Source organism: Lepidothrix coronata, unplaced genomic scaffold (genome assembly GCF_001604755.1).
Source record: "Lepidothrix coronata isolate B3197 unplaced genomic scaffold, Lepidothrix_coronata-1.0 Scaffold198, whole genome shotgun sequence".
Taxonomy (NCBI): domain Eukaryota; kingdom Metazoa; phylum Chordata; class Aves; order Passeriformes; family Pipridae; genus Lepidothrix; species Lepidothrix coronata.
In genome coordinates this window covers 11,266-23,767 of record NW_016690378.1, presented here as the reverse complement: position 1 = coordinate 23,767, position 12,502 = coordinate 11,266, and the positions used below count along the sequence as shown (strand labels likewise).

At 52.5% G+C, this 12,502-nt stretch overlaps 1 protein-coding gene across 1 annotated transcript in view; it reads left to right on the top strand.

Moving 5' to 3' along the window:
• Nucleotides 1–11,545, top strand: part of ZMYND12 (zinc finger MYND-type containing 12) — a 16,564-nt gene extending 5,019 nt beyond the window's left edge. The window contains exons 2-7 of the mRNA XM_017831953.1: nt 2,919–3,118; nt 4,514–4,683; nt 7,184–7,306; nt 8,127–8,256; nt 9,798–9,937; nt 11,259–11,545. Coding sequence (XP_017687442.1) covers nt 2,919–3,118; nt 4,514–4,683; nt 7,184–7,306; nt 8,127–8,256; nt 9,798–9,937; nt 11,259–11,378 — 883 coding nt within the window. The 3' untranslated portion in view covers nt 11,379–11,545. The remainder of the gene's footprint in view (nt 1–2,918; nt 3,119–4,513; nt 4,684–7,183; nt 7,307–8,126; nt 8,257–9,797; nt 9,938–11,258) is intronic.
• Nucleotides 11,546–12,502: the final 957 nt, after the last annotated feature.

Here is a 12,502-nt window from a genome sequence, read left to right as displayed (position 1 = left end):
GGGAATTATCACCCTAGGGCTGTTCAGGTCAAAGGGAATGATCCAATGATCCCCCCAGGGCTGTTCAGGTCAAAGGGAATGATCCAATGATCCCCCCAGGGCTGTTCAGGTCAAAGGGAATGATCCAGTGATCCCCCCAGGGCTGTTCAGGCCAAAGGGAATGATCCAGTGATTCCCCCGGGGTTGTTCAGGCCAAAGGGAATGGTCCCCCCCAGGCTTGGAACTGTGGTAGAAAATATTCAGGGCTCCAGGGCTCCTCTTGCCTCCTGCCCTTCCTCCACCTCCTGGAAGCTGTGCCAGAGTCCAACCCCCAGCTCTGCAGATGTTTCAGATAGTTCACTCTTGGGAAGCAGAGATGATCCCATCGACAAGGAGTAAAAAAAGGAATGATCCCGATCTCCAGCCCCTCCCAGATGCCAATCTGGGCTGTGCCCACGTACCAGGGCCCTGCTGGTTGCACCAGCCTGGCACAGATGGAAAAAGGAGCCTGAGAAATACCAGCTTTTCCTGCTGCTGCCCCAAGCATGTCCTGGCTTTGCCCTGGGCACCACGTGCTCCCTGGATGCAGTTTGGGTTTCATAGAATCCCAGACTGGTTTGGGTTGGGAGGGACCTTAAAGACCATCATTCCAACCCCCTGCCATGGGCAGGGACACCTTCCACTAGCCCAGATTGCTCCAACCTGGCCTTGGACACTTCCAGGGATGGGGCAGCCACGGCTTCTCTGGAAAACCTTCCTTTTCCCTCTCCATATTCTGGTAGCTCAGGGGTGGCTGCTATGTTTTCCAGCTCTTGGCAGGGGACTCTTGCTCTGGGCTGTGTTCTTTGAAGCTCTCATTTATCCAAACCAGTGTCTCTTTACCTCAGCCAGGATCTCCAGGAAACACTCCTGGGCTGTCCTGGAGCTTCCCTGTCCCTGAGCTGCTCCTTCACCTCTGGCATGACCCTCTCTGCCTCACTCTGAGCACTTGGAGCTCAGCAAAATGCCAAAGCCTGGCCTCCAGGAGCCCTGGGAATGGTTTCTCTGCCCAGCTTAGCCCCAGCTGGAGGCAGAAGGTAATGAAGAGGTGAAGTGGTATTTTCTGTGGTGCCCAGGGAGTCAGAGCCTCACTGACTTACCAGGGCTCTCCAGCAGCTTCCCTGCCATCCCACTGCTTCCCAGGCAGCTTCCCTGCCATCCCACTGCTTCCCAGCAGCTTCCCTGCCATCTCACTGCTTCCCAGCAGCTTCCTTGCCATCTCACTGCTTCCCAGGCAGCTTCCCTGATGTCCTACTCCTTCCCAGACAGCTTCCCAGACAGCTTCCCTCTCATCCCACTGCTTCCCAGTAGCCTTCCTGCCTCTCACTGCTTCCCAGCAGCTTTCCTGCAGCTCCACTGCTTCCCAGGGAGCTTCCCTGCCATCCCACTGCTCCCCATCAGCTTTCCTGCCATTCCACTGCTTCCCAGGAATCTTTCCTGCAGCTCCACTGCTTCCCAGGCAGGTTTCCTGCCACCCCACTGCTTCCCAGGCAGCTTTCCTGATATCCCACTGCTTCACAGCAGCTTCTCTCCCATCCCGCTGCTTCCCAGGCAGCTTCCCTGCAACACCACTGGTGGGAAAAGCTGATGGAGAAGTGTTGGGAACTGGCTGGATGGGGCTTGGAGTAACCTGGTCTAGTGGAAGGTGTCCCTGCCCATGGTGGAACGAGATGGGCTTTAGGTCCCTCCCAACCCAAACCTTTCTGGGGTTCTCCAAGGATCCTGGCTCTTTTTCCCTGTGAGGGCACAGCATCCACACTCCTGGCAGGGAGCAGCATTTGGATGGAGATGTTTGTGGAGCTGGGGGTCACAGCAGATGCTGCAAAGGGTGAAAAGACCAAATGGTGTGGACTGGCAGGAGCAGCAAAAGGCAGGGAGGAGCCAGACATGGATAAGTACAGGATAACTTACAGGTTCTGACAACCAACCCAGACGCTGCTGCCCCGCAAACCCTGGGGGGGGATTTTGAATCTTGACCCATTTCCAGCCTCTGCACCCAAAGCACCAGCCCAGAGCTGGCCAGGAGAGGGTGGGATGAAGCTGCACTCTGTGTGAGGAGCTCTCTCCTGGCTCCCCAGCTCTGGCAGCCGGAGCTGTGCCCGGCTGGCACCACCGGAGCTGCTCCGCTGCCTCTGAGTCAGCCGCGTTCCCGGCAGAGCCCGGCGGAGCCCCTTTGTCTGATCTCTGCTCTAGTCTTGTGATGATCATTTTCTGTGCTTCACAGCTTTTATTGCTCAGCCTTATGAGCCCTTGTCAGGAGCAGTAAAGGATTCTTCATGCTGGAAGACACCACATGACCTACAGGGATGGCCAAAGCTGTTCCTGCTCGGAGCAGGAATGAAGCCAAGCTCTAATATGCTCTAATATGCTCTAATATGACAGCTTTAATGTCTGCCTATTAATTACAGCCACAAACTGCATTACAATCACTGCTTTAGAGTCTGAAAACTTGATTTAAAAAGAAGGCTGTGCAATTGTAGCCACTTGGGCAGGTGCAAAGTGTCCCTGCCCATGGCAGGGGATGGAATGAGATGGGCTTTAAGGTCCCTCCAACCAAACTAATCTGAGATTCTGTGATTTTATTCCATGGCAGGGGGTGGAATGAGATGGGTTTTCAGGTCCCTTCAGCCCAAACCAGTCTGGGATTCCATGATTTTATTCCACTGCAGGGGATGGAATGAGATGGGCCTTAAGGTCCCTCCAGGCCAAACCAGTCTGGGATTCCATGATTTCATTCCATGCCAGGCAGTGGAATGAGATGGGCCTTAAGTTCCCTCCAAGCCAAACCAGTCTGGGCTTCCATGACTTTGTTCCGTGGCAGGGGATGGAACAAGACGGATTTTCAGGTCGCTCCAACCCAAACCAGTGATTCCGTGATTTTTCTCTCTCCTCTTTTCTCCCTCTGCCCTGCCCTGTGTTTCCCTGCAGAAGTCCATCGTGGAGGTGGCTGTCAGTGCTGCCCAGAGGTTCCTTTGGGAAGGGAAGGCCCTGGAAGCCCTCCCTGCAGCCCTGCAGGCCCTTCGCTTCAGCGCCCGCGTGTTCGGCTGGAGCTCCGTGCAACTGGTGCCTGTTTATCTCCTCCTGGCCGAGGCCTCCACGGGTGAGCATTGTCTGAATCCAACCCCTGGCAAGGGCAAGGCCTCCTGGGGGTCAGGTTTCTGGTTTCCTTTTCCCATTTATCAGGGAAGGGCCGGCTCTGTGCCCTGCTCTGCCTCAAGGACGTTGCGGGGAGATTCGAGAAGTGCCAAACACACACACACACCCTCCTCACACCCCCTTTCTGCGGGGCTGGGGAAGAGAAGCAATGAAAGCAACTGGAATTTTCGCTCCCTCTCCTCCAATTCCCACAAGAGGAGCCGAATGAAAGTCTGCTCTTCGCTTCTGTGACCTCGGATGACTCTGAAGCATCACATTCCCGAGGGTGCTTGGCTGTGCTTTTTATCTCAGGGAAGGTTTTCTCTGAGGCCATTGCACCCCAGGAACACCCCGGTCCATTCACAAATCCTGCTCTGCCTGAGCAGAGCTTTTCCTCATTGTGTGCTTTGGAAAACACGGCAAATTAGGGCATGGGAGTTGCTCTGCTCCGTGGGCAAAGGGCTGAGAGCTCCGTGTAAATCACTGCCATTCCAGGAACACACAATGCCCTGCTGGCAGAGCGGGGCTGGCTCAGGGCTCGTTCTAAATGCTGTAGTGAGAGCAGGGGAAAAAAATTCCTATGAGTAATTGCAGTGTGATAGCGTGCGAGTCATGGAGTGAACCTGTTTGGGAAACGTGTCCCAGGGATACTCAGGGCAATAAACCCTCTGGAGAGCCTGGGAGAGCTGGGAGGGTTCAGCCTGGGGAAGGGAAACTCCAGGGAGACCTTAGAGCCCCTTCCAGTGGCTCCAAGAGAGCTGGAGAGGGACCTGGGACAAGGGATGGAGGGAGAGGACAAGGGGGAATGGTTTTAAGCTGAAAGAGAGTTGACCTAGACTGGGATATTGGGAAGGAATTCTTGGCTGTGAGGGTGGTGAGGCCCTGGCACAGGTTGCTCAGAGAAGCTGTGGCTGCCCCAGCCCTGGAAGTGTCCAAGGCCAGGTTGGACGGGGCTTGGAGCAACCTGGGCTGGTGGAAGGTGTCCCTGCACATGGCAGGGGTGGCACTGAGTGGGATTTAAGGTCCTTCCCAACCTAAACCATCCTGGAATTCTGGAATTTTATTCCATGGCAGGGAGTGGAATGAGATGAGTTTTAAGGTCCCTCCAACTCAAACCATCCTGGGATTCTGTGGTTTCTGGCTCCTCTTGTAGCTCTTGACCCCCAGCCTGGGTGTAAATGAGCCTTTGGACACATGGGCAGCTCAGGAGCACACGGGAGAGAAGTGGGGAATCCCCAAACTCCATCCCCACGTGGAACTACCCAAAGGGACAGCAGGCAGGAATCCTCTGACTTTCCAGATTAAAAAAAATGCTCTTTATCCTTCTTATCTCCCTGCTCTTTTCCACATGTCATTCCAGGCACTGGGAATCTCCGACAGGCGTCCAAGTACCTCTCTGAGGCCGAGTGGATCGTCCTGCAGAGCCCAGACTGCCCTGCTGCTGTCCAGTCCAGGTTACACCGTGGGCTGGGGCTGTTCTGTATCGCTCAAGGAAACCTTGACCAGGCTTTGTATCACCTGGCCACTGATGTGAGTCCCCCGAAATACAGGAACACCTTGGATTTGATTCCTTCCCTCCTCCCGGGTCGATATGGAAACCCCGGCAGGCAAATATGGGATCCCGAGAGGGTTCACATCCCAAAAACCTGAACTGGATGGATCTAAGACACTGGTGTGTCCATGTGGGAGCCAAAGCTGGGTTTTACCAGTTATCCCTCTTCCTGTGTAGTGACAGAGAATCATGGAATCACTGAGGTTGGAAAACCCCTCTGAGATCAGCGAGTCCAACCGTTCCCCCAGCACTGCCAGGGCCACCACTAACCCACGTCCCCAGGTGCCCCATCCACGGGTTTTTTGAACACTTCCAGGGATGGGGACTCCACCACTGCCCTGGGCAGCCTGTGCCAGTGCCTGACCACCCTTTCTGTGAAGGAATTTTCCCAGATATCCAATCTGACCCTCCCCTGGCACAACCTGAGGCCGTTTCATCCTGTCCCTCGTTCCCTGGGAGCAGAGCCTGCCCCCCCCACTTCCCCCCTCCTGTCAGGGAGTTACAGAGAGTGAGAAGGTCCCCCCTGAGCCTCCTTTTCTCCAGGCTGAGCCCCCCCAGCTCCCTCAGCCACTCCTTGTCTCATTCCTTGTCACATTCCTCGTGTCCTTGTCACATTCCTTCTCTCCCTTTAAATTTTTCCATCAGCTCTGCTGAGATGCCCAGACATTCCTGCCTCAAACTCATATTGTCACCTTTTATCCCACAGATAATTCGTATTTTGACTGTTATTTCCCTCAGTACTTTCCCAGATCTTCAGCCAACATTTAATTAATGCCTCATTTAACTCTTTCAGTATCTGGTTCAATCACCCAATTCCAGGGTTGAATTTCCCCAATTCAACCTTTTGAGCCACAAGAACAGTTTGTTACATTGGAAGTGGGGGTTGCCAGCTGTGTTCCTGGGGATGCTTTGCCTGCCATTTGATCCTCCAAAGCCAGATGAACTTCTCCACATCCTATTTCTGTCCCGTGGTGACTAAATTTATCCTGTGCCGAGTGATGGCTCCCCACTCCTGGGGAATTTGATAGTGGCTTTGTGTGGGTGTCAGGGATGAGGGCCAAGAATCAGACCCTTTCCATTCTAACAGACACAACCCAGTCTTTTCTTACGCTCTAAACCCTTTGGGAATTCAAGATTCCCACAAAGGGAAGCTCGGGACATTCCCCAAAATCCCTTTTTGTTTCAAAGATTCCTGAATGTGCTGCCTGAAAAGGCACCAGGTAATGAAGTTTTATGCTCTTAGCAAGTGGCTGTCCCAGGTTGGAGCAGCCCAGGAGCTGCTGGGACCTTTGGCTGCGTGTCCAGGATCTGCTGAGAGTCACACGCCGGCTCAGAATAGCTGGAATGCACCAGTGCCTTCCCAATCCCAGCTCCAGGGGCTCCAGCAGGGCTGGGAAGGCAGCAGGGTGGGACCTGGGAGAGGTGGGACGGGCACAGGGGTGAGGAGAGGTGGGAAACCTGCCCTGGATTGAGGGGAACACGTTCCAAAGGTTCCTCTGGCCCAGGAAAAGGCGGGGTTGGGATGTTGCATTCCCTTGGATTGACCTCAAAATGCAGCTTATTCCTGTCAATAACCCCAAAATGCAGCTTTTTAGGACCTGATCCCTGTGGATAACCCCAAAATGCAGCTTTTTAGGACCTGATTCCTGTCAATAACCCCAAAATGCAGCTTTTTAGGACCTGATTCCTGTCAATAACCCCAAAGTGCAGCTTTTAGGACCTAATCCCTTAGGAGAAACCCCAAAATGCAGCTTTTTAGGACCTGATTCCTCTGGATAAACCCCAAATACAGCTTTTATACCTCATTCATTTGTACAACCCCCAAATACAATTTTTGGTACCTCATTCCTTTACAGAACCCTCAAATACAGCTTTTTATGCCTCCTTCCTATGGTTCAGCCCCAAAATATGGCTTTTTAGTACTTCATTCATTTGTACAACCCCCAAATACAGTTTTTGATACCTCAATCCTTTACAGAACCTCAAATACAGTTTTTATTCCTCATTGCTTTACAGAACCCCCAAACACCTTTTTAGTACCTCATTCCTATGGATCAACCCCAAAATGCAGCTTTTTGATATCTCATTCCTATGGATAGCCCCAAAATACAGAGGTTTATACCTCATTCCTATGGATCAACCCCAAAACACACCTTTTTAGTACCTCACTCCCATGATAAACCCCAAAATCCAGTTTTTTAATACCTCATTCCTCTACATAACCCAAAATACAGGGTTTTATACATGTCTCCTATGGATAACCCCCCCAAAATCCAACTTTTTAGTACCTTCTCCCTCTCCACAAACCCCAAAATCCAGTTTTTAGCACCACACTTTCCAATCCCAACCAGGTACAACACGACAAAACCTGAGCACCTGCAACGTCATTAATCCATAAGGAAAAACTTTTCAGCTTTGACATGAACATTAAACTTCTGGGGTTTATTTTTTTTTTTTGGTGTTTAATATTGATTTCAGGTTTATCTTGCTACTTCTGCCTTTGGAGTGGACTCCATTGAGGTCTCTGGGGGGTATTTCCACATGGCCAACATTTTCCTCCGCCAGAATAAAGTGGATGTGGCAAACTCACTCTACACTGAGGTTGGTAGAACCAAAATCCATCATTCCTCAGGTTTTTTGGGGGCTCTTTCCGATGTTTTCCCAACTTTTAATCAATATGCTGGTGACCATGACAACTTTTTAAGCTCAGTCTCAGAAACCCTTTTCATACTTAAATAATTCTACGAGTTAAAAGCAGGAGACTTTAATCCTGTGCTCGGGGTTGTTAATTAAAATGTCTTCAGTTTGGGCAGCCAAATACCTGTCAAAAAGCAGCTTTGCCTTCAAATTCCCTGTGCCAGAGGTTAAAGGAGAGAGGGTCTCCAAGGAGGTTCCAAAGCCAGTGAAGGGCAGGACACAAACCACCTGAAATTAATGCTGGGAATCAATGAAAAGTCACACTGATAAAAGATTCTCAGAATGGACTGATCAAGAGAGGAAAGTAATAATTATCTAACTGATTTAATAACTGAATTATCTAATTGATAATTATCTAACTGAATTATCTAATTACCTAATTGATTTAATAGCTGGGGGGAGGGGAGAGGGGAAATGAGCTTTCGTTTGTTTAGGGCGATTTTTGTGGAGACCAAGCTTTGGGAGCTGCACAATCCACCCCCAGACTTTACTTATGGTGAATATTTTGGTTGGATTGGTTCAAGCTTGGTTAAAATCAGTGCTCAGGTGGAGAAATGAGGTCCCAGCTGGGGCTGTGTGGGAGAAGCTGGAGCGATCCCGGCGTGGAACAGCCGTGGCTCAGTGACCCGCCGGCACGCGGAGCGGCCGTGCCCGAGACATTGTTTGGAGAACAAGGAATACCAGGTACCCACACAAGTGAAATAATTCCTGTGCTTCCTGCCAGGTGACCAGGCTGTGGCATTCCTGGCTGCTGAGCTCACTGCAGGAGCACCAGGGACGGCTCCGGCGGCTCCGGGCCCGCGCCGAGGCGGCTCCGTGGGCTGACGATGAGGAGGTGGCCGAGGAGGGCATGAGTAAGAGCTGCTGTTGCCCCAGAACCGCTTGGAAAGTGGGGTTTGGACGAGTCTGTGCACACTGCAGATCATGTTGGCAGTGTTAGGGTTGGTGTGGCATTCCCAGAGCCCGATTTCAGCGGGAGCTCCGGGTGTTCCGGGTGTTGGGGTTCAGTGGGTTGTGCCACGAGGCACCTTCAGGAATGAGGGTTTTCCACAAGGCACAGCAGCTTTGCCCTCTCTGTCCACACACTCCCTTTCACAGCACCCTTGGCAGTGACTGCAGCAAGATTTTGCCTTTCAGGATTTGATTCCACTTCATAGAATCATGGAATCATGGAATCATTAGAGTTGGAAAAGACCTTTAAGATCACTGAGCCCAACCATTTCCCCCAGCACTGCCACATTCCTAACCCATGTCCTCAAGTGCCACATCCACACATTTCCTGAACTCTTCCAGAGGTGATGGCTCCACCAGCTCCCTGGACAGCCTGTTCCAAATCTTTACATGTCTTTCCATGACAGGTTTTTTCCTAATATCCAATCTAAACCTCCCCTGGTGCAACTCGAGACTTGAACATTCTCATTTCTCTGCAGCTCCTTCGCCTCCCTTTAATAATGAAGGTGACACTTCCCCTCCTTTAGGTGGGGTTACAGCTCTCCTGGAGCAGCAGAGAGCTGCTCCATGGAAGAGCCTGTCCTGATAATTGGATGTGTTATCAGGAGAATATTCAGGGGAAAGAGGCTGGGGGGTCTCTCAGTGGGACATAAATGTCCCTAAAGCATTAACGAGCCTGGTACTACTCCAAGCTCCACTGAAGCCAGAGCAGACAGTGGGTTTTGTCTCCTTTCTACCATCTGTGCTAACTAGGATATTGGCAGGGAAGGGAATTTCTATCCCTGGAAGTGTCCAAGGCCAGATTGGAGAGGACTTGGAGCAACCTGGTCTAGTGGAATGTGTCCCTGGTGGAATGGAAGGAGCTTTAAGGTTCCTCCCGACCCAAACCAGTCTGGGATTCTGTGCTTCTAGGAGGAACATTTCTGTGAGTCCCATTTCCTGGCATTGTCTCCATCAGGAGTTCCCAAAGAAGGAACCACACCAAGGCAGGGCTACAGGAGACTGTCTTTGTTGTGACAGGAGTAGGAAAATTGTTCTTCTCCTGCAGTTTTTGTGACTCCACATCCTCACTAAAGGCTGATCAACACAATCACTGGCAGACAAAAAGAGTTCTGTTCATGGGCATGGAATGTGCATGGAGCTGGGATCACGGCATCCCAGAGTCCCAGGCTGCTTTGGGTTGGGAGGGACCTCAAAGCTCATCCCATTCCACCCCCTGCCATGGGCAGGGACACCTTCCACTAGCCCAGGTTGCTCCAAGCCCAACCTGCCCTTGGACACTTCCAGGGGCAGCCACCGCTGTGCCAGGGCCTCAGCACCCTCAGACTGCGTTGATGTTTGTAGCAGAAAGGCTTTTATGTCTAGAAGAGCTAACTGGGCAGTTTGGAATGTGTTCCCTCGCCCAAATCCACCCATCCCACGGGATATTTCCGTTCCCGCGCAGCCGAAGCCCAGGGGGAAGAAGCGAGGCGGGTGCTGCAGGCCCTGCTGGGGGTCAGGAAGAAGCAGCAGCTCCCCCAGGAAACAGCCCGAGTCCTGCACGCCCTGGCCATGCTCCACTACCTGGACCTGGATTTGGAGAAGGTGAGTTGTGGCTGGAAGGGTTGGCCGAGTGTTTTTGGGGGTCACTCCATCTCCTGGAACACTCGTTCCCATGGGACATCCCCCGAGCCCATGAGAGGGGGGCAGAGCATGAAGCTGCCTCAGAGACCTGCACGTGGTGGCTTCAAAGGAGTGGCTTAGGTGGGATACTGGGGGGGAAATTCTTCCCTGAGGCCCTGGCACAGGCTGCCCAGAGAAACTGTGGCTGCCCCTGGATCCCCAGGAACGTCCCAGGCCAGGTTGGACGGGGCTTGGAGCAACCTGGGCTGGTGGAAGGTGTCCCTGCCCATGGCAGGGGTGGAAATGGATCATCTTTAAGGTCTCTCCCAAGCCAACCACTCAGGGATTCTGTGCCCTGCATCCTGTCAAGGCTGACAATCCCTCTGGAGCTGTTTTGCTCTCTGCCATCCACAGCAGGTCCTGCAGTTATCCACATGCTCCGTGTTCATCCTTTCCCTGGGCTATCCTGGCAGTGTCACTGCCTGTCACAGGCTGCCTTTAGGCATCAGGTGAGGTGTCACACAGCGAGCAGGACATGGGCCTCCCACTCCAGACTCCTCTGAGTTCAAGGTTGGCTCTACTGCAGCCTGTAAATCAGTTTAGAATTGGCACCCCTGTATTTTTCTGGCTGAAAGTTCCAAAGGTTCCAGGCTGTGCCTTACCAAGAACTGATTTTGAGGAAGTGCTGAGCAGAAACCATCTGGAAATCAGGCCCCTCTGTTCAGACTCAGCTCAAAAACCCTGAGTTTCTCCTGCCTGCGTTTTGGGGAATGAAAATACAGATGGTGCAAAACACTGTGTTGAAATATTAATGTTCTCTTCATTGTCTCAGAGAAAGCCACAGCCATGGGAGTGTTTGGAAGACACCAGGAAACAAATTCAAATTAGAAAGAAGACAAAGCTTTATAATTGTGGGAATGTCTAATCCCTAGAAGAGCTACCAAGGGAAACGATTTAGTTCCTTGCTGAGGAAAATGAGGGATTTGGTTCAGACTGAGTCAATACAGCTGATTTTTTTTCCCCTGAAAGAGCTTTGGGAATGTTCAGATGAGCTGCATTAGATGGGAGGTGATGTCTGGGATGGGGGGCTGGGGTCAATAATCTCTTCTGTCTGCACCACTGGATCCTAAATATGAGATCTGGCAGCTTTAGGCTCTCCTGTAAAGCAGCTTGTACAGGTCACCTCGAAAAGGGAGCCTGGATCTGCTCCAGGCTGCTCCTCCACTGAACCTGGGCAGGTATTTCCCAGTGAGAAAAGGCAGATTCCTGACAATCCCTGTGTATTCTTTCTGTCCCATTCCAGGCCCGGGAGGTGGGGATGAAAGCCTTCGACCTGGCCAAAGAGCTGCCCCAGCAAGACTCTCTAGAAACCATTGGTCACCTGTTGGAGCTGATTAATGCCAACTTTTCCCACACAAAATAAGAACTGGCTCAGCCAGATCCAGGTGTTTGGCCAGGTTATCTCTTCCCAGGTTCCTGGACACCACGAGCGTCGAGAGCCCTCCCTCCTTCCCGCTGTTGCCTCTTCCCAGCTGTTGTTCCTTGGCTGTCCCAAACTCTTTGGAAAGTAAACACTTGGGTCTGAGTTAACCTTCGTGTCTGCTCCACCTCTGGGAGCTGTCAGGGTGACAAACAAAGGCACCCCCAGCACGCCATGAATAAATCATTGTTGGCCGGGCTGTGAATGAGCAAACAGCCTCTCACGGCCTCACCTGGGCTGGCCAGGAGCCAAGAGCAGCTCAGGTGTGTTTGTTACTGGTTTCCTGGCTTTGCCTTCCAGTTTGGTAAGGGAGATGCCGTGGAAGGATAGGGGAGGGACACAGGGTGGGCACCTGCTCCCAGGGAACCTGGTTGACGGGGTGTTGCAGGTCTCTGCAGAGCCCCTTCCATCTCCAAACCAGTTGTACTTGAATCCCAGGCTGGTTTGGGGTGGAAGGGACCTTAAAGCTCATCCAGTTCCGCCCTGGACACCTTCCACTGGACCAGGCTGCCCAGAGTTTCCTCTTTCTGCAGAGCTTTGAGGACTCTCATAACTCTGGGCACTGAGGGACGGGTTTGTTCCCCTTCTAGTTTGTTCTTCTTCTGGAAGAACTTCCATCCAGGAGGGACCACCAGGGGCCTGGGGGACTCTGAGCAGCCCTGAGGGAAAGGATGAAAAGGCTCCAAGTGGAGATTCCACCCCAAAGGAGATGTGGAGAGCTGGGACCCCCTTGACTCTGCCACCAACCTCAGGGGGAGGAAGCCCCTGATGTCACTGTTCCAAAAACCCCCAGAGAGGCCCCTCAGGGTGACCCTGCTGTGGAAGGGCCGGTGGAGCCCCGGGAAGGCTCCAGAGCAGCCAGAGCATGTGATCCCTGGGGCTGGGAAAGGGGTGAAGGAACCTGGCTGAGCCCTAAGCCCCGATTAAGGCTCATTTTCCTGGGCAGGATTTACGAGGGTGTTTAATTGCTGGGCTGGAGTCAAGTGTGCTTTGTAAACGCTCTGTCAAGCTGGGGCCTGAGCAATTAGAGGGCTTGGAGCTGCTGGGGAGGGAGAGCTGCGGGTTCA